We start from the raw sequence: 21959 nt of genomic DNA on the forward strand, positions 1-21959 counted from the left end.
GAGAAAATCCAGTGGCAATGATTAAGTAAATGTTTGCCCATTTTCTTTCCAGTTGGTAACATAAAAGTCAAGTTTTAGGCTGAAAAAAGAGCAATCATCGGCAGTTTGTGCCACAAAATCCTGTTATCTGCACTCTAAATTGAAAATTGATAGCTTACAAAATAGATTATAAAGAGTAATCAAAGATAGCTTGTTGTTTTAGTAGTGCAAGTTTGAAAACTGCACAATATATATCAAGAAAAATACAATATAAAAAGAGATACAAACTGTATGCAGAGGCAGTTTCCAATAAGAGTGTCTCATGACTACATCTCTGGAAAAGCTTTATTAAAGTGGAAATTAAAATGTGTTGTACACTTCAGAAACTTAAAACATGTCAACTTTTATTTCGAAACATATCAACTTTTCGAATAATCTTATATAACTTGAGTTGAGTAGTATAGTATTAAAAAGACTACAATTCAATTAAAACTCAACTGTCTTATAGTTGATGTAGATTTCTAAAAAATACATTTGCAAAAAAAAAAACGAATTTTGTAGAATATATTCAACTTTTTAAACGTTTTTTTAGATACTTTCCAAAGTTTCGCGCTACTTTCAACCCCATAACAACTGCGGCTGTATACCTGCAACCACCAGTTAACGAAACAAACTGCATAGCAGCTGCCCCCCCCTACTTACTGGTTTTCTGGGCGGATCTTCGCTGCTCCTCTCCACTACTCCCAGTTCACTTCTTCAGAAGGCACTACTCCTCCGGCTGCGCACGTGGAAACAATACAGTTGCAGCTGCGGTTCCATAGCACGCGCTTTATGAACACTTTCATCCTGTTATGTCTCGAGCCCAATGCTGTCAGGAGCGGCACCTCTCATGTTTTTTTCACAGCCCTCGCGCGGACGGAGAAACATTTTGTGAAGCGAAAGACTTGCCGAGAATGAGTCCCGCATAACTCCGGGTTTTGTTGTTATCTACCCCCTCCTTTCTCTTTATTTCCCCCCTGTCCCGCGTTCTCCAAGTTGAGTCATAAGTATGGTAGATAAAGGCCCCTTGTTGACTTCTGCCATTATTTTTTACCTGTCCATTGGGGCAGCAATTTTTCAAGTCTTGGAGGAGCCCAATTGGGTGCGAGCTGCAAACGACTATAGTACCCAGAAGGATACAATACTTAAGAAGCATCCCTGTCTGACGCAAGATGATTTGGACTACATATTAGAGGTATGGTCATCTTCTTTAACTGTTGTTTATTTGAATTGGATTTCTTTAACACCTCATGATGTGAACCACTTTAACTGCTACTGGCACTTCTAAGAAAATCACATAAACGATGTTAAATATGGTATTTCTGTTTTGTTGTCTTTGTAACACATGAGCGCTTAATGAGCCTCAGCTGCTCTGTACACTTTCTCCAAGAACTAACAACATTTCTGAGGAATGAGAAGTTGTCAGTCCATGCTTCCTCTTTGTGAGTCAACACACCCCCAATGTGTTTACCAGCCTGAGGGCCTAACAGGTCACATTGGCAATTAACATTCAAGTTCCATAATAACCCCACATGTCCTCATAAATGCTATCTTCTTGGGGACCGCCCTTATGTCCAAGTCTAAATATGATAATTATAGTAGGCCTATATCAAATCTGCAGTTGTAAACCTGATGCTGTGATTATGATGCCAATCTGTAACCTGCGCCCTAAAGCTGCAGGACTTGGTGTTCCATGACCATTGCCAACATCTTGTTATTATCGCAATTAAAGATAAAGATGGTGTAATTGACCTCTGTAGTTTTACTGTCAGCACTGCAGGTGTTTGCCCCATGACATCCAGGAAGTTATTTTGATATCTTTGATTTGTGGAGGCTTTGTGACCTTTATTCTTTCTGTTTGAATGTGACAACATCTTAACGTATCAGGGGAAAGTCCTTCAGCATGGACGAAGAGCGCACACAGATACTTTGCAGTGTAAACAGCAGCGTATATGCAGTGCACCATATCAGGGGGATCCTTTTTCTGCATCTCTGACAGTGGTTTATTTGAATGCTGTTTTTCCACTTTTTCCCCTTGCAAGTATCACCAGGAACATGTCTCAACCTGTGCCCCTTTTTGGGCCCACATCAGTATTAGGGAGATTTATTATCCCACCATCCCCCCTTCTGCTTCCTCCTGCTTCTCCTTTTTGTGTTTGGGGGGGACTGAAAGGGATATGCCCATAAGCCTCCCCCTCCTCCCCATTCGTGGCATCTCTCTAACAGCCAAATCCCCCCATCTGCTTCCTAATGTGGAATATTATGGTCGAGAGGTCTTAGACTTTTTGTTCCTGTAAAGCAGCCGAAAGAGCTGTTATTTGGTTGAACTGTTAGCAGGCGCTCAACTGAAACCAGTAAAAGAGGAAGTACTCTGAATTTGAATTAGGTGCATGAAGTAATACCACAGTGTTCAAATAGTATGTAACAAGTGTTAGCATCCACAAAAAACACGAAGACTAGAAGTGCAACTACTCATCTTGCACAATAGGCAATTCTAGATAAAGAATGGTGTGAACAAATGATTGATGCTCTTTGTTATCCACATATTGTTTTTTCATTGAATTGATTTTCTCTCTCTATATATATATATATATATATATATATTGTGATTATATGTTGCAATACTGTAAGCAAGGAGATATATTCCAACCACCACCACCATATATATATATATATATGGTGGTTGGTCTTTATTTGACATTTATCCAAAATACGTTTAAAACATATCTGAATATATCTCCTTGCTTACAGTATTGCAACATATAATCACAATATATTAAACGCTGTATCTTGATGTCTATCAAATCCCAAATTCTTGCCAAAACATTGCCTAAATTATAATTATGAATGCATTATGGCTATTCATCACTTTATTAGCGAAAGGTTTGGGAGGAGCTTTTTTGTACTACTATTTACTCATGATTAGCAAATTAGACCAAAGTATCAATAAAGTTTTATCTTAACCTATAATGAAACAAGATGATTTGCTAATTATATTTGGTATTATTTTGCTGAAACTAAATGTTAAAAGTGCCTTAATTTGTCAGATACTGGAGTAAAAAGTTGTGTCTCTTGAGATGTAGTGGTTTTAAAGTATAAAGTAGCATGGAATGGAAATACTCGGGTACAGTTACCTCAAATTGTACTTGAGTAAATGTACTTCAAGGCACTTTGAAAAGATAGTATCAAATCCTGTTTGACTTCTCCACTCTTTGCATAGTTAAACATTCTAATGATTCCAGAGGTGTAGTTTGCCAGTACTTTTCCTTTACAGGGTTAGCCAAGACACCTGCTGCAAAGGCTTTAGAACCCCCACATGAAAGCGTATACACATCCACTTTATCGCCCTTGAGCTGCCTTTATCAACCCCAGTTGTGTTAGCACCAGAGATTCTATAATGTTTCCATTGTGGAAACTTTGCGCCTCTTGTTAACAATTCAAATATAAAGCCGGCTTAACAAGATAAGGCGACACTCTAGTAAAAGTTTGTCGTCTCTGTTTTATTAACAAGGAGTTTACTATTAACTATAGGATCCTTGAAGTGGTCACAGTTCACAGAATGGATTTTATGGTCCATCAATGTTGGCTCTCAAGAAGTGGTTATACAAGTTCAGAAAGGGGGCGGGGGTGAGGTGGTTGCACATTATATCCACAGCAAATAAGGTTGAACAGAGTTCTCGGAGCTAAAGTGTCATGTCTGTGTTTCAGTTTGCAGAAGCCCTGTAGGCAGAAGCAGAATGCATTATGAAGTCTAAACTAACACTTGAATGCATGTATGCATGTCATTCATCAAAGTGTTTCCCATAGCTTTGTATGTATGTTGAGCTATTGTGCTACTTTCCTCAGTGTTGGTGTTTAGTGTGAACAACACACGTACAAAGTGTTGCAAATGAACACAAACACATATAATGCGTCAACCTTTTGCCAATTGATACAAAATCAAACTTTGCACAGTTCACATTTTCAATAAATAATGTCTGCTGCTATTGAGTGATGTCCAGGCTCTGTAAAATGCCCCAAACAATTAGCAACAATACATATATTATTATAGCGGCAAATTTTAAAAGTTGCATGATCGTTTTTAAAGAAAAAGACAAGGAATTATAAATGTAGTATTGTAACCAATTATGAGAATTTAAATGCTAATGTAATGCTTAAAATGTTCTGACGTCAAGTTATAGATATGATTGTTCCATCTGTGAAATGTTTAAGAAAACATGCCATTCACAAACTCTCAAAGCCGACAGTGACAGTTTCCCCATAAATAGATATTCAATTGACGTCATGTGACAAAGAAAACTAACTCCTCACATTTGTCCGGCGGGAACCAGTTCATGTTTTGGACTGAAAATGACTGAAAGACAATGAATGGATTTATCTAATTAGTTTTCATATAGATTTTCTCTGGATCGATTAACTAATCGATGCACGATTAAACAAAAAGCAAACTTAATTTAAAAGGAAAATAAAAACATAATAAAAGCAATGTGTCTAGATTCTTCTATGCTATACCATTTTTGAAATTATACATGCAGGACAGACCATTGGATATGCAAGACATTTCAATGTAGTCTTGAGAAGATTAGGGTCAATATTTAGCTGTAATGAGTCAAACATTGACCAATTATCTCAGCGCAGCTTTGGTTTGCACTCGTTACCTTTTTAAATGATCCGAGGAGCATCTCTTTATTTGATTTAACTTTTCGCGTGAGAGTCCCGTCACACATGACTTAAAGACCATGTGTGGCCAAATGAGAAGTGTGCAAACAGAGCTCTCCACACACTGCTGTCACATGCAAACATGGCCAGTCATCAGAATGGAACGGCACAATGAAGTAGCGCTCTGTGTTCAGGGGTAGCTGACTGTCATGTGCCATGGGGGCTGTCTAGAGGCTGCTGGCTGGAAATAGCCAAGTCTTTCCTCCCTTTTTTAAAAAGCATTGAACTGAAGTCATGGAAGGTGTCAATGTCTGGGGGGCGCTCGTGAATTGTTGTCACGGAAACAGAGGGGTTTAGGCTGTTGACGGTCTTATTATATATACATCCATTGGTTGGTTTTGTGGCACATTTGTAACGCTGTGCCAATCCTGCAATTTCCCCACAAGTGAAAGAGTTGACATGCTGAAAACCCAACCCCTGCAGCCCCGGGGGTCTGGGGCGGATTGTCCCCCCAGGAGATTTTTTGAAATACTAACATAAAATACACATTCTGGTACTCTCTTGAGAAGACAAATAAATACATCTATTACTACACGACATATTTAAAAAAATGAATGCCATTTTAGTTTTGTGTTACTTTGTTCTGAAAGCTGAACCTGCTGCTCCTCACAGAGGGAAGAGGCTGTGAATGACTTTACTTTGTGGATAAGGGTGGATAGCCCCCATTGTTCTGTGTGTCAAAATGAAAGACAGCCCACACACCTATCTATCATCAAACTGTGGGGTCTCATTTCATTACGTGTTGATTTCTATCAACACGTAATGTTGTATCGATGTATATAGAGATGTAGCTACTACAGCAAAAGTATTCTCCGTCGGGACTTCCTGCAACAACACCACGCCGTTATCTTGATTCTGATTGGCCAGAAGACATTATCAAAGATGTTCTATTGAAAGACGATCACTACGTGACAAAAGTTTTCAAAACCATTTCTAGTCTTCGGTATTTCCAGACAAGTGACTGCTGAAATCAATCTTACTAACTGCTGTCTGTGCAATTAACTCCGCGAGTTGGCGGGCTTTATGTTGCTTACTTTAACATCAGTTTTCATGGTGGGGCTAAGACATTTCTTGGTATGGCTGTAGCCGACCCCAGTGTACCCTGGCGCCGCCACTGAACATAATAATAAAACAATTAAAATGTTGTATTCAGCCCTGATTTAAACAGCGGGCCCAAATCCTGGATGGGCGGGCCCGGCCCCATGGGGTCCGCCCATGACGCCGGGTCTGCTCGACACCCAAAGGGCATATTAATTTCCTCTACGCTGTTGCAGAGGTTTACAAAGATGCACAATAAACCAAATCAAAATGCCATCTGTTGTGTTAATGAACTAAGTTTAGTCACGCGGTATTATCAGCCCAGTGTAAAGCAGCCACTCACAAATAGGTTCATGGTGTGATATGCTCTGCTTGACAGATGTAAGAATCCTCTCACTGTCTAGGAATTAAATAGCCTCTCTCCGCTGAGGCCGATCTTTGGTTCACGCGGTGAAGTCTCAGCATTGTTTCTCGCACAACATTGCTTGCAACTCGTCTGTATCAGAAATCAATACACAGTGATATGCGGGAGCTTGAGTGACTTCATTGTTTGTCAGTCAGATCAATCCTGACCACAGCAGCTGTTGCCGTCTTGTGCTCGCATGCTGCTAGTGGAAAAATACCTCCGAGCTGGAATGGTATGCTGGGACAACAGCTGTCTTGATAACAGTTGAGTTCGTCAATGTGTTTTGTTTTTTTTTACCGTTTCTTTGCTTATCAGTGTGGCAGATGCCGGCAGTTAGGCAATATTTTCACATCCAGAAAAGTAAAGGAATCCTTTTTAGAGGCTGTTTAATAGCACCACATTGTTTTGATCAATATTCATTTAAGAATAATGCATTTCATAACAAGCTTTTTTCACAACTTTATGAAATCCTTTAAATATGGATGTAAGGCTTAAAAACAGTGGGAAAAAGGTCAGATCTTGCAGAAATGTAAAGGACGGTTCCTGCTTCTTCACTGCACTCTATCGCTCTGCTGTTTACTGCCAATTGCAGCACATAAGCCAACAATTGTGTGTATTGGAAAGCACTGTTGAGAAGGTTTTCTGCATGAAAAAGGACTGAAACAATTCATCGATTAACCAAAAGTGTATTTTTCTGTCAAACCCCTAATCGAGTCAGTTCCTATCATGTTGTAAAAGTGTAAAAAAAACACTAACGTTAATCATTACTGCACCAGGGCAGTATTTTGTGCCTCTGATTTGAACATCTTAAGATATACCCTCCTGACTTCTTAGACTGTAATGGGGTGTGCCTCTTGGCCAAAAAAGTCCCATTTTGTGTTACCTAGAACTATGACATTTGCAGAAGACCCAGTTTCTTTCTAATATCCAGTTTTCTATTGGGTAGGCTTGTAGAGAAGCCAGTTTACCCACCGCCCTCTGAGCTGCTTTTCTGACACAAAGTCTCTTTTATCTTTCTCCCCCAGTGCTTTCGCCTTTTTGACTTGTTCTCAGGATTATTTGTGACCCGAGTCACCATACCACTAGCTGACCCTTTAACCTTTTACGGACCTTTTGCATCGCAACGCCTGTTTAGTTAGCTTTGGGCATCTTTGTGCTTACGTACTCCTTCCTAGCCTTTGTATTGGGCTTCACATAGAAAAAACAAGGCAGCAAGACATGATGTTTAAAGATCTGCAATAAAAGTTAACATTGTAATCCTTTAAAGTAGGCCTTTTAAAGGTTATGTTCCTTGTCCTCTATGTGAGTGGCATTCATTGAGGGCACAACGCTTACTCCCGTGATTTATCCTGCACTCTGTCCTCGTTGTATTCATGTGATTCAGCATTTTGTACGTTTCAAACTTCAGCACTTTTATCTGGCAGGCAGACTGTGAACATGTGCAAATCATCCTCATTGGGGTAGTATAAAGTGTAGAGCAAACACACACACACATTACACACACACACACACACACAGACCACAAACATAACATTTGTCACTTTTCTATGATTTGACGGAACAAACAAACAAACCTCAAACTGTTACAGAGTGGGGTTTTAGCATTTTATATTTGCAGCAGAGGAATGTATGAATGGTTGTGGTCTGTCATTTGAATTTTTTATCTATTTTCATGTTATAATCATCACTTTCCATTGGTATAAGCCACAGTGCTGGAAGGTTAGAGTCAGTACATCTGAAGCAATTTTTGTCTGTGGGCAGATTGGAGAAGTCAACACGCATGTTTGTCAAGTTAACCTTCTTTTGGTTTGATACACTACAGCTGCATCATCTATTGGCTGTCAGCTATATCATTTATCTGCAGTCTTTGAAGTCTTTTTAAACGTGAACATTTACTGGAGTTTGTGGACAAAACAAGTCTTTCGAGAAGGTCATCTTGGTTTTTGGGATACGGTGATTGACATTTCCCCCATAATTACATTTTATAAACCATTCAATCAAGAAGGAATTGCCCAATTAATTTTAATTTAGTGTTACAAAGTTGACTAAATCATCCAAAATGCAATGAAAGTGGTGATCAGCAATTGTATATGTTCAAATGTCTACTGTGAAGGATATCATAAAGCCTTAATGCAATCGAATGTAAAACAAAAAAGTTATGATTGATGAAAGTAGTAAATCGGTCGGATTTGACCCGAAGACAACAGGAGGGTTAAACAGTTATCTGTAGTGTTAACTGGTTCATAAGGGATGGGAAGTTGTTTAGAGCTTACATCAAATATGATTCTAGCCTGAACAGGGCTAATTACAAGGTTACCCATGCATATAAATGTAACCAGTCATTACACACTGTACTCAGAAGGACTCTTAAAGTGAAAGTGCGTAAGCAGGACCGTTGTCCACTCTTGTGAGGTTTTTCCTTTTTTAATTTCTAGTCATGGTTCGAACAGAAACTTGGTCATCACTGCTGTCATGCTGAAGCCCAACGGAGGTACTGTGTTGTTTCAGCAGACAAAAGACTGGCCTCCCCTGGTGCTGGTAATTACAGAGCAGGACTGTCACAGACCTGTTATTATTAAAGAACCAACCATCTTCCAGTACTTAAAGGCTTATATGAATGTTGTCAACCCCTGCATATTTCCCCCCGTCAAGCACATTTGGAGAAAGAAGAACTTTGGTGCGGGGGGCAAAGCATTGTCTCAACTAAGATGGCCAGGCGTTGCAAATACCCAACAAGGAATTCAGTTTCTGTTGTGGCTTTTCCATCACACATATGGTTGGGGATGATTGATTACGCATTTTCATTCTCTTTTAAATGTCAACGCTGAACTTTCAAGAGGGATCTGATGGCCCATGCTCTAAATGGTTGCCTGTGGACAAGGCACAAATGATACCCTTTTCCTGAAGAATTTCTTGGATATATTCAGTTTTACTTTGGAACTTGATACAGGAAAAACAAACATTAATGCAACCGCTGAAGAATCACTTAGTTAGCTTGTATCATGTATCATCATGGGATTATGAAATGGATGCTTATGCCTTCCTGTTTCTCTAACAATGTAAGCAGTGGTCGGAAATGTAGAACCCTCAAGGCAACGTTGGTTCTCCAGAGTGCATGAGCGTTGTTTCAGCTCATCAGTAACACTGGAGATACCATCATGATATCACATGAAGGATGCTGTGGACGAAATGGAGCTTACGCACAACAAACTTCCTGTTTTCCTCAATCTTATCCACATGTGCCCTTCAATAACTGCCAATTGATAGCATCCATTTGTTCAACGTCAATGTATTTCTCTTAAAGTCGAATTCAAGCTAATAATCAGTTGTGTTTTTTCGTTATTCTCAGGCGGTCTCAGATGCTGCAGGCCAAGGGGTCACCATCACTGGCAGCAAAACGTTCAACAACTGGAACTGGCCCAATGCTGTCATCTTTGCTGCCACTGTTATCACCACTATCGGTACGTACTTTCCAGTGACAGATCTAGGTTTGATGGGGGAGGAGAGAACCTTTTGTGTTGGTTGATAAAGACAACCCATTTTGGGGAAAAGGTTTTTCCTTCTCCTGTAAAGCCATACTAAAGAGATAGAAATAGCTGTACACTGTTGACACATCCTAACCAATTATGTTTCACTTTCAATGTTTTCAGGATATGGAAACATTGCTCCTAAAACGCCATCAGGCAGAGTGTTTTGCATCTTCTACGGGCTGTTTGGGGTACCTTTATGTCTTACCTGGATAAGTGAGCTGGGAAAGTTCTTCGGTGGCAGAGCCAAGCACCTGGGCCAGTTTCTAACAAAGAAAGGGTTTTCACTGGTAAGTTCATATGAGCTTTTTGTCAACTTCATGGAAACCTAAATGAAGCTCTGTGTGGTATTTTACAAAACCTTCAACTTACCTGAAATATGTTTATTTTTATTTTCCAGAGAAAGGCTCAGTTTACCTGCACAGCTATATTTCTCCTCTGGGGGGTGCTGGTCCATTTGGTCCTTCCACCTTTTGTATTTATGTGGCAAGAAGGTTGGTCATACATTGAAGGCTTGTACTTCTCCTTCGTCACATTGACCACTATTGGTTTCGGGGACCTTGTAGCAGGTAAGATGGGAATTAAACGTATTAAACCAATCAAAGAAACCAGGCCAAAACATTGGATACAAATGACCTTTGACTATTTTTCCATGCAGGTGTGGATCCGAATACGAACTATCCAACTCTGTACCGATACTTTGTGGAAGTCTGGATTTATCTGGGGTTGGCCTGGCTTTCTTTGTTCTTCAACTGGAAAGTACGGATGGTGATTGAGGCCCACAAGGCCCTGAAGAAACGCCGCAGGCTGCGCAAGCTATCTCTCGATGAGCTCCGGCACTACAAAGAGTCTCACAAGGCCTCCCTTCGATTACCTCCCTCTCCCAATGACGTCAACATCTTCAGCTTCCTGTCCAAGAAGCAGGAAGGCTACAATGACCTAATAAAACAGATCGGCACCAAAAAAGATGGCAGAAGCAACGGCAATAGTCCCAACGCGATCAATACATCCAAAGATATTAATCGGTCCAAGAGTTGCAATGATGCCCCCATATTTAACGGCCACACCATCCTCAGCCTTGACCGTTCACCACGCCAAAAGAGACGATACAGTTTCAGCGACCGAGTCACTGTTGCCTTCTCAAAGTCCAAGAACTACCTCCTGGGCTCGGACAATGGTTTGCTGCTGACAGAGGACCAAGTAGAGGGAGACCTAGAACTCGACCAGTTCGAAATGTATGAGAACCAGCTTGACAAGGACGTGGAGTTGGAGAACGGAGGGGTGGGAGATTGTGGAGCGGGTGGGCAAAGGAATTGGGACTCTAAGGATTACCATCCGCTAACTTTCAAAAACGCAAACATTAGTTTTATAGACGAGGAGAACTTCCTCAGTAATAACTTGGAGGGAGACGACGACGATGATGATGATGATGATGATGATTCCAAAGCAAAACTATCCATTACTACATGTGATGAAAACATTGAAACGAACTCCAAGGAGGAGCCCACTTCTGAGTCTGAAGGGTCCGTGTTCACTAGTGACGGCTCGGAACAGTCCTATGAGAAACTCGTAGAGGAATATGCAAAGGAAGAAAATATAGAATCCTGAGACAGTCTTGAACTTTTTTAAAGTCAACACATGTTCCTGGACCTCTGTTGTTGACTTGGCAGCCATTGAAGTATATATATTCTAATGTGAATTGTTTAAATGAATATCCCATTGCACCTTTGGGAGTCTGATAATGAAGGACTCCAAAGATAAGATCACATTTCAAATGAATGTTCTAGATACAACAAAGAAATGAAAATCCAACATCTTGATGAGTATGGACTAATGAGAATTTAACATCTACTCTATTTATTTCTTTGAATATGGTTTGATCAAATATATGCCACTCGTATTGTAATGTCCAAACCAAGAACTATTTACCATGAATGCTTTATTTTCTACTCATAAGAAATGATATGTGGAAACGTATTTAATTCCCATAGTTTCTTCTATTCATAATCACCATATTGGTGTTTTTATAATATTTATTCAAATGAAGGACAGGGTAGCTTTTTATTTTCAATGGCTACGTGGGTTTATATTACTCCCATTGCACAATTCCATCACATGAGGACAGTTCAAAAGTCTTTTACATTGCAGACTGTATTTTTGAAACATCAATCAATAGCTTACGGGCCAACTGTCCTTTTTTCCATTGGTATATCACTTGTTTCTTCTGTGAAGTCCTTGATGAGTTGTTGTGTCTGACACTTCTGTTTTGACTGTAAGCAATAGAGTTGTGACTGCACTAGAGGTTGTCAGTGACATCTGGGAGTCTAGAAGCATCCAAGAGAAAAATTGGAAAGGAAAGAAAAAAGCCTCAATGGCAACAATTTGACACAAACTTATTTGACCGTGTGACAAAAAACGACTTTGTAAATCATCCTTCCATTGTGACATATAGCTAAAAATTGGTTAATTAAGCGGGTGTTATTGTTGTTTTTCTGCTGACTGCATTTTGGGCAATCTACCATAGCAGTGCGGTGAACTTAACTTTTACAGCTTCAATATTCTCCCTTTTTTTGCCTCTTTAGCACCCTTTCACTTCATTGTATTTGCCATGTAAATATTGTCTGAAAGGCCGTCAGTAGCCACAGCTCTGCTCAGGACGTGGCCTCGCTGCTCATGTTTGCCTTTGGGGGCTCGCACTGGCATGAAAAACTGAAGTACCGCTTAGCACAGCACCCAAGGTTAAATTATAACCGATCAATGCTCTGTTGACGTACGTTTCAGTCAGGAGACAGTCGGCAGTATTGGTGCGCTCTATAACTGTATATTATTTACCCCTCAAGGGACCAATGTCCATTGCTTTTCACAGTCCCACTTTTAAAATGTCCCACTGCTTATTGCACACAGAAACTTGAAACAGTGTTACAGTGAATGGGCAGTATCAAACAGGGCTACTTTGAATTTAATACTCCTATTTCAAGCCAGTTGGATAATATACTGTAAATAAAGTCCAATATTAGTATTATTATTTTGTGAACAAGAACTCGTCATGTTAACTCCTATCTCTGCCTCACAAATGACTGCTATTAAGTGAAAATGCCTGTAAAGCAGAGGCTATACAGTACAGTGTAACATCTGTTGAATGTACTCTTAATGACTCACTGAAAAGATGACTTACTTCACACTGGGTGTCTTTTATTTTGTGACAGGGCCACCACTTTATCCATGTGAACTTTCCTTTTTCTCCTCCCTGGTTTTCCTGAATGTGTCTGTTCAGCATTGTTATACAGCCATGGTACTTGTCTGGACTGAAATTCAAGCTTGTCTCTAGATTATAACTACGTACAGGTCAGGTTGGTTTCACCCATTGTCACAAGGCTTTCACTTAAAGGGGCTTCATTGTGTAAAACTCCAGTAGAGTTGTGTTTTTAGCTGTCTTTTTTTATGATTAAATTATTCATGTGCATGTGATTTCTGAACAAATGTGTACATTTCGTGTAAATAAACATTTAATAAAACTTGTGTTTTGTTATTTTTGTTACTCTAGCCACACTATTATAGGCTGGGTACTGTATTCAGCACGGATCATGAAAACAGGCATATAGTGCACAAATGTTCAGGTTTTTGTCTTCTTTATTTTAGTATTAGGAGTGCAGAGAGGGTCTTATACTCTGGAAATTGTTGGATCAACTGTTTTCAGGGACAAATCGTAAAGATAAAATCTACAAAATTGGTTTTAATGCTTGAGTAGCCCTGATGAAGGGGGTTATTGTATTACTTGCAAGAAGCTGATGAAAACAAAAATAATTCTTAAACAAATGTAAAATAATTGTCTGTTATGGTTTTCTTATTTCAAGTTATGTATTAGCATATAGCTGGCATAAAATTGACATTTCTAAATATTTTAAACCCAGATTGGAATTGTGCGAGCAGTAACTGTCACCGTCACACATGAAAGCCAATGTTTTCCTCTGCCATTAAAATATAACGTTTCCGCAAGAAAATTGAATGCAACCATTCTACTCTATTTTGTAACACAGCACAACATTAATTCAGGTTAGAAGTGAGCTGTGTGTAATAGTGTTTAGCAAACATTTCTGCAGCATAATCGCATGAATTTTTTCGCTAGAGTTATCAGCATCAGCAGGTCTGCAGAGTGGTCCATGTCGTCATCCTGGGCTCGGAAGTCGTTTTATTAAGCTTTGTTCAAATATTGGGAGATGTGTATGTATCACTCCACTCAGGTTTTCTGTTTCTATTTTGTTTTGTGTTCCACAGTCCAAACCATTTGAAATAACATAATAGCACATTCTAAAGGGCATTAAAAACTCAAGCTTTTCATAATAAAAACGTTTAATCTGCCTGTAGTTTAGTCCTTATTCAGTTTGAAGATCTTGTGCAAAATGTGCATGTATTAACTCTTTTATCATGTTGACACTTGGCATGGCTTATTGTGCACACATACTCCAAGGTCATGATGTCAAACACCAACACTGTCAGCCATAATACGCTCAAAGCCAAATATTGAGTAGGCCTACTGCTCTATACACCAACAGGGTGAACTTCTGCACATTATCTGCTTGTTTATATAAGTTAATGGTTGGAATGTGGGTGAATTTGAATAGGCATGGAGCCATGGAGCCAGGCTGTTGACATATCTTGATCTGCCAATAAGACACAAGATTAGCATTTGCAGTCTGTTGTCATTGGCACAGGCTAAAAAAAACAACAATGCCTGAACGATTTCAGCATAATAACCTCCCTTTGGTCCATCCTGAGTGGCTAATCTACCTCTGGTTACATAATACATGCATTTAGACAAATCTGAAATTTGACAACACTGATATTTCACAACTTTCCGAAATGACTGATTTACAGTTTAAAAATCTGCAATGGATACATGTGTTTTTGCGTTGCCCACGTCAATGTTTCACTAGAATGGGTGCTGTAAAATAACTTTTGCCCTTAAAAATGCTAGCTTAACTGATGATGGTTAGTGAACCAAACCAAAGACAGAGCTCACTGTGAAAATGTGCTGAGGCCGGTGGAAACCAGAATGTCTCCTGTTACTGTGGGATTCCAGGAACAACATTAATCAACCCTTTTTCGTGTCTTCAAGTTCTTCACTCAGGACCGTGATGCTGCATATGCACAAATAGTTGATGAATACCGAGGCCATTGTTATTTAATTATTCCAAGGTTAATAAGTAAATGGAGAATTCTGGTATTTTTATTGCAGCAAATAGTAATAGATGACCAGAAATGATTAAGACAGATGCAGCTAGACCCAGATATTTCGCCAAATAGCTGGTGGAGACCCAAAACCGAGCTAAAAGAGAGTGAAGGTAGGAATTACATTATGTGAGTGGACACATATGGTACATGACTCCAAACAAAGTCAATGCTGCATGTTGAAAACAATCAATGTTTGCTAACAACCTTGGCATATCAACTTGAAAAGTGATTATGTGTCACTGTTGCGTTCACAACTTGTTTCTGCTCCCCCCAAGTGGACAAAAGTACAACTGAATGCTGAAGATGGTTACAATTTAGATTCAACTTTAATTTCCTTTTTTTTTTTGTATTATATATTTACATATCCAACATTCTCAGATGCCAGTGCATTGAGGTTATGAGAAAATTAAGATCCCGCAAAAACATCTTTCTAACGGCTAAACCCTCGTTTCCACCGGGTCCGTCTGTGGCGTGTTACGGCCGCGTTGCGGCTCCGCCGCTGCGTCCGCAAGGATCGCGGCCACTCTAGTCACTGGGTGCTATTCCACCAGACGCGCCGTGTTACGGCTCAGAAGCGTCCTAGAAGCGTCTCACCGCTGGGCTCCGCTCGAAATAGGATTGAAGTCTATTTTTCGACGCGACGCAGCCGTAAGGTAATGTCGGGCAGGCAGGAAGTGGAACGTTCAGAGCATATATAGCATATATATGTATACACACACACAAACTCATTTTGCAGACCCTATCCCTCCGTAGTCGTTCAAGTAGGAGGAGAAATGCCAGCGTTCTCCTCCGGTTTACAGGCACTGTGTAAATTATATATATAGAATAATTATGATGATTTTACCACTAAAATACAGCAACACATCTTTGATTCATGTCGTTTATAACTGGGATATTACAATTATTATTAACTTTGTCTGTACAAAGTAGAAATATGCTCAAATCAACTGAAACTGCGAGCCGGCAGGCAAGACGCTCCGCTTCTGAAATGCTTCTGAAACGCTGGGTATGACGCCGGAGGAGGCCGGACCAAAACCGCGGCGCAGCGGTTACGCGACGCAGACGGACCCGGTGGAAACTAGGGGTAACTGTGCTTGCTTTCGCTAACCATCACAATAGGACCATCATTTCCGAAATGAAAATGAATCTGCTTTGAAAAACACGTGACACTGGTGATCGAGGCCATAAAGTCATTAGGTAAATGATAAGGTATTAAATTATTTGAGAAGTCATTTTCTCTTAGACTTCTTTACAAACTGACAAGTGGAGATGCCCCCTGATGGATATTAGAACGATTTCAGGTTTGATGTATGGGCTCAGAACAGTCTCATAATACACACATGCACACAGAAGGATTCACACTTGTATTTCATGATCTGCAAAATGATTCAAACTTGTATTTCCGGATCCACACTTGTGTTTTTCAATGCACACACAAATGTGTTCCGTTTCATGCATGTAAATTAGAGCCGGGACTTTAACGCGTTAATTAAGATTAATTAATTACACAAAAATTAACGCGTTAAAAAAATTAACGCATTTTAATCGCACTTATTTTTGCACCGCGGAACGTTTCTCACTGGATGAGTTTCAGGCGTACCGATTATACTGGAGCACCAACTAACGTTCATGACTTCAGACAACAACAAACCACAGTGGGAAATGTTGTTTTAAAAAACGAACGGATGGAAGCGTCGATAAGAGCACGGTTGTGTGCAAATTATGCAAAAAGGAATTCGCATATCACCGCAGCACATCAAGCCTCAAGTATCACCTCAATGCAAAACATATAGCAGCTAGCGTGGAAGCTAGCCTCTTTTATCGCGTTCACACCAAAAAGAGCCGGTACTAAAATTAGTTCATGAGAACCTTTTTACCCCCACGAAAGTCCCTGCTAGAGAGCAGAGAGCTGCGAGAGAGCAGGGACTTTCGTGCGGCTCTCTTGTGAGAAAAGAGCTATATTTCTGATTGGCTGGGCAGATTGCAAACCACGCCCCGTAAAACTCCCAAAAAGTTTTGTGAAGCCGCCATTTTATTATCCTTGCATTAGCATTATTAGCATTAGCATTAGCCCAGCGCAGAAACGCAGAGAGACTAATTTATGGCAATACAAAATAAAACATGGGAGCGGTGGAGATGAGGAGGTGTCGGCGTTCTGGCGATTTACTCGGAAGGCTTCAGTAGAAGCTGCTGGGAGTCCCAGCAGCTTCTACTGAAGCCAGTCCCTAACTCCGGGGACTTCCGGCCGGGGACTTGGGCGGCAGTATACGCCGTGAAGTGGTTTGCGGCCTACCAGTAAACCCAAAGCAGAAGAAGAAGAAGTGACGTCAGCGGCTTCATTTGCCTAATCCTCCCCCAGGTTCAAAGAGTTCTCATGAACTAAATTCTCATGAACCTTTGTGGAAAAAGTACTGCGGTGTGAATGCGCCTAATGGTATACTAAAATCCATGTGAAAAAAATTGCTTCTCACTGTTCTTAGGTCAAATATTTATATGTTATTAAAAATGCGATTAATTTCGATTAATTAATTACAAAGCCTCTAATTAATTAGATTAATTTTTTTAATCGAGTCCCGGCCCTAATGTAAATACAATCCAAATACAGAAAAAAGTTTTACATATGTATTTTTGATCCTCACATATTTGTTTTCCGTTTAAAACCCCTGCACCTGCAAACACAAACCGCTTTCTGTGCACGGATCGCTGTGCATTCGTGTGTGGGTTTTTTGAGACTCCCCTGACGGTCAGCCGATTCGTACTTGTAATTGTTTCTATCTATAGCCAATCAGATGTCTCCTCAATTCTAAGCCAATCACATGAGCGCGCCTCCACGAGGGTAGATTTCTTGCATTCATGACGTAGCGCTTCATGTACGCATTTTGCGCAGTGCCTGCAGGCGCTAATGTCAGGACACCTCCACTCTCAGTCAGTACATTGCCACTTTCCGAACAGGAAATGCACGCAAATACAATCTTTTATATTATTAAGGCACAGCGCCACTTTCCGAACCATTGATGAATGCTTGTGTACACAAAAACGACAGGCAAAACCGTTTTAAATGTTTGTTTCCTGTATGGCGAATACAGCTGCTTTATTTATGTCTGTATGAAGTTGTTGTGAGTGTGGAGGGAGCAGCTACAGGTTAGCTTAGCCTAATCGATCAGTGCACTACGAAGCCAGTGCTAGACAGTGAACTGTCAACGGGGGGGAGCCCCGCCGGTCATTATCGGCCGATATTCACTCTTAATAGTTTGATCGGTGCTCTCTATAAAGGCCGATCAGGAGAGCTGGATCTGATCGATATGGACATAACCGCGAGTGAAGTATAACGGGACGCGAGAGAGAGATCAGATCAGCTGCTGAGTCTGACTGAGACACGCAGCTCTGCATGATCACCTGAAGCTCCGCCCTCTGTTTAGCGAGCTGACCGGACTGCGCAAAATGCGTAGTGTCATGAACGCATGAAATATTGATGGGCCTCACTTTTCAAACTTGGTAGTTGCTTAGTTTCAATATTTACAACTAAATAAGCAGCACTCAATGTTAAACATTTGGCCTTTAACATTTAAAGTTTAACATTCAAAAACGTTGCCTCCTCCCGACTATGTGGGTTCGGATTTGAATGTTACATTATTAGATCTTGAGACAACAAAACCCCATTTCTAACCAGTGACAAGAAAAAATGGTTTGAACATGGCAACTAAGTTAGTGTTCTTGTAAGTCATGTGCACTGGAAGCATCAAAACAGGTTTGCAAAGCTTTCAATCAGAATGAAAGATTTATAAAAGCTCAAGTCAGAAAAAATACACACATTGTTGGTCGGACTCGATACTAATGCAACTTTATTTGATAATTATAAGATGCATATTATTTTGAAGCTTTAAAAAAAACAAAAGTGTAGAAAAATATATACACAAGCATCACTGAAAGTAGATAACAAAATCTTCACTGTGAGTTTCAAATGTTACATTATGAATGGTGAGGATCTGCTTCACGGCTAACAGGACGTCCATAGACATGAACTAGACTATGTCACAAAGTCACAGTGTGAGTGTACAAAGGGGCATGAAAGGCTAGTCTCATCAAACAGACATCACCAATTTCAATTTGCGACATGCAGTGAAAACTGGAATTTGGTCTTTGACTGTTCTCAGTCACTCTCTGTGATGGCACTCAAAGGGATGATTCATCACCAGTGTTGTCTGTAAGTGAGCTCATAAAAAGGAGCTACAGTATACACTTGTTTTAGGATTGTGAATGCCTCAGGTGAAGTGGGATCAGAGGGTCTCGTGTCTTCGGCTTCACAGCACTTCAACTTCATACAATTGAAGCACGTCAGCAGTGATCATTTCGGATAGTTGGGGGATTTTAACAGTGAGATTAGATCAGGACAAGATATCAGGAGATGTTTGCTCATCACAATATGCCTCCTTCAGTCTGTCCACTTCTACCCGATAGGATCTGGAGACTACAGCTAGAGTTAGTAGAGACATAATATTGCTATTTAACACTTTACTTATATTGCATGGTTCAGAGAACAGATTGTATTTGTCATAAAAAGAGTTAGAGCACATGACTGATCTTTGGATCTATGTTAGCGTCTTATCTGTCTTAAAGCAATTCAGAAAGTTAACTATACAGAACTGCATACCACAACACTTTGATTTAGTTTTATGGTATGCCGTTTTGGATATAATAGTCTTTTGCAAGCAAACCGGATAACTGACCACTGTTCATATAAAAGAGAGGGATAAATCAACACAGTTTACATTCAAGAATTCAAAGAAAAGGACTGTGATTTTTTCACCAGATGTAAAAAACAGAGCGGAAAATGAACCCTCGGTGTGATGTGCCGCTGAAATTTTACACAGATATGTGAAATGGCATAACATGGCCAGCGACCATGGGCCAAAGCAAACAATATCTTTCCATTTCACAGTAAAAATGTACGGGGGAACTGATGAATCCGGACGCTTAATGCTATTCAGAGATAATCGCCATAGGTCGATGCCTGCCCGCACACAGCTGATTTTATTATAGTATTCACTGAGAAAACACCAGTGAAGGCTGTTATTTAATGTAAGTCTAGACATCTCCATTCCTCTGCAGACAAAGTGATAATTAAATGTTTATTCAATTGATTGTTAGCAAATGTGTGTCTCGTTATTCATTATTATTATTTTTGTTTAATTTTGAATTCCATCAGATGCAAAAAACAAACATATTTTTATTTTATTTTAAGATAATGAGCCTTATTTTGCACTCTCAGGCAGCTGTAGCTTTCCAAACGGTTTGTGTCTGTTCTCTTAATTTAAGAGGTCGGATTATGCAACGAGCCCTGAAAGCAGCCAGCGTGCCTCCGTCCCTCACACTGCTCCACTTCCTTCAAAGTTTGTGTTTCCCAGATGTAGAGTGTACTTGTGAAGAGATTACAGCAAGGCAGCGTTCAAGACTCGTTGGCACCTCAAAGAGGAACTATGCACAATTCAAATTTCATACATGTTATTCCTATGGTGGTGTTATTCATAGTTCCTCTTTGTCCAAAAATGTTAAAAAGACATAAACAATTTCCCCCTAAACCCAGAAACTAGGGTGATACAACATTGTGTTGTCATCGAAAATAAAGAGTGCAACTGCATTTGATTGGAATCGTTTTCATAGCTGGCGATATTTTCTGTTTCCCAACTGAGAACACTTCAATACAATGACACTTATTTTAGCATAAAAAGAAAACAAACATTATGTGGGAAAAAAATCTGTATTTTACATACTTTTCTGGTATTGGCTTTGAGAGAGAGTAGCTCATTGATGGCCATGGAAATAAGAAATTGGACATTTTACTTCAGCTGTCATTCTGCTATAAAGTCTCAAATAAATCACTTTTATATGGGTTGTATTGTGTCTTACATGTCAATAAATAATTACTTATCTTTATTTAATTCATTGACGTATGACGTCACATAGCCTACCTCAATTGTTTCTTGAAATAGCTACACAAGCGGCACAACACAACCCTCAAAGTGCGCAAGGTCTTATAAGGGTGACTCTCACCGTGTCTGGTAAATCACAACATTTCTATCGTGGGACAAAATGATGCCAGCCCACTTCCTTGTCAACAAAGGAAGAGGGGGAACCAGATGGAGAGCTGTTTCTGTGGACTTTAAACAGCTCAACAACAGCTCAATAAGCAATGGCACTGAAACTCTCCGACACCCAATTGTTTCCTGAGTTTCTGTGTCTGGCCTTCCGGACCGGAAACTTTTGGGCACCCCCCAGAGGTGAGTTTGTATGTTTGTGTTTACGTGTGCACGCGCTGTTAGTGTGTGTGAGAGCTAGGTGGGATTTTAAGGATGCGGGAAGTAGCCTACATTGGCAAAATGCCCATTGCTTTTTAAAGATTGTTCGAAAGGATGGGAAAGACACTGAGCACTGTTGAACAATGCCACTAACAGCTGGTCATGTTGACTACAAGGATTACAGTGTGTTCACAGAGGAAAGAGAGTAGTAACCTTGACCTTTGACCCCACAAGACTCCACCAATATTACACTTTACGTGGGGTCAAGAGAGTCTAATAGGCACAGACACTGATTGTATTGACCATGGGAACACAGTTCAGATTCACACTGAACCTCTAACTTCACAGCGTAAAGGACGGTAATAATGAAGAGCAACAGAGCGGTGTAAATAGGCCATGACCTGTTCCCTGCAACCAGCAAGTAAGTAGCACTAATAAACTTTTTTCTGGCAATATAGCTTGCGTTATCTCCACCAAGGACATTATGTTTTCTGTTTGTTTTTGGTTATATATTTGTCGCAGCAGGATAAAAAGAAACTTGGAGGAAGAGTGAAGCATGGGCCAAGGGAGAACCCATTCAGTGACCTGGCCTTGGTCTGTGCCCATCTGGTTCTTTATTATTATTATTATTATTATTATTATTATTATTATGTTATTATTATTATTATTATTATTATTATTATTATTATTATTATGTTATTGCTATGGTTTATTGAGCAAATG

The 21959-nt window shown here is 40.0% G+C and overlaps 1 protein-coding gene across 1 annotated transcript; it reads left to right on the forward strand.

Moving 5' to 3' along the window:
* The first annotated feature begins 734 nt into the window (after positions 1–734).
* On the forward strand, positions 735–13223 carry kcnk5a (potassium channel, subfamily K, member 5a). Its single transcript, XM_034222587.1, has 5 exons — positions 735–1213; positions 9531–9642; positions 9832–9998; positions 10109–10277; positions 10367–13223. Exons 1-5 carry the CDS (start codon positions 1028–1030, stop codon positions 11314–11316), a joined length of 1584 nt encoding a protein of 527 aa, XP_034078478.1. The 5' UTR covers positions 735–1027; the 3' UTR covers positions 11317–13223.
* Positions 13224–21959: the final 8736 nt, after the last annotated feature.

The sequence above is a fragment of the Gymnodraco acuticeps genome, unplaced genomic scaffold (assembly GCF_902827175.1).
Source record: "Gymnodraco acuticeps unplaced genomic scaffold, fGymAcu1.1, whole genome shotgun sequence".
In the NCBI taxonomy this organism is placed as follows: domain Eukaryota; kingdom Metazoa; phylum Chordata; class Actinopteri; order Perciformes; family Bathydraconidae; genus Gymnodraco; species Gymnodraco acuticeps.

What these genes read in the sequence shown, in the direction of transcription:
- kcnk5a (XM_034222587.1), top strand. Translation starts at nt 1,028, where the DNA reads ATGGTAGATAAAGGCCCCTTGTTGACTTCTGCCATTATTTTTTACCTG. An exon ending in ATTTGGACTACATATTAGAG is followed by an intron (nt 1,214 to 9,530) that starts GTATGGTCATCT and finishes CGTTATTCTCAG; the next exon opens with GCGGTCTCAGATGCTGCAGG. An exon ending in TTTCGGGGACCTTGTAGCAG is followed by an intron (nt 10,278 to 10,366) that starts GTAAGATGGGAA and finishes TTTTCCATGCAG; the next exon opens with GTGTGGATCCGAATACGAAC.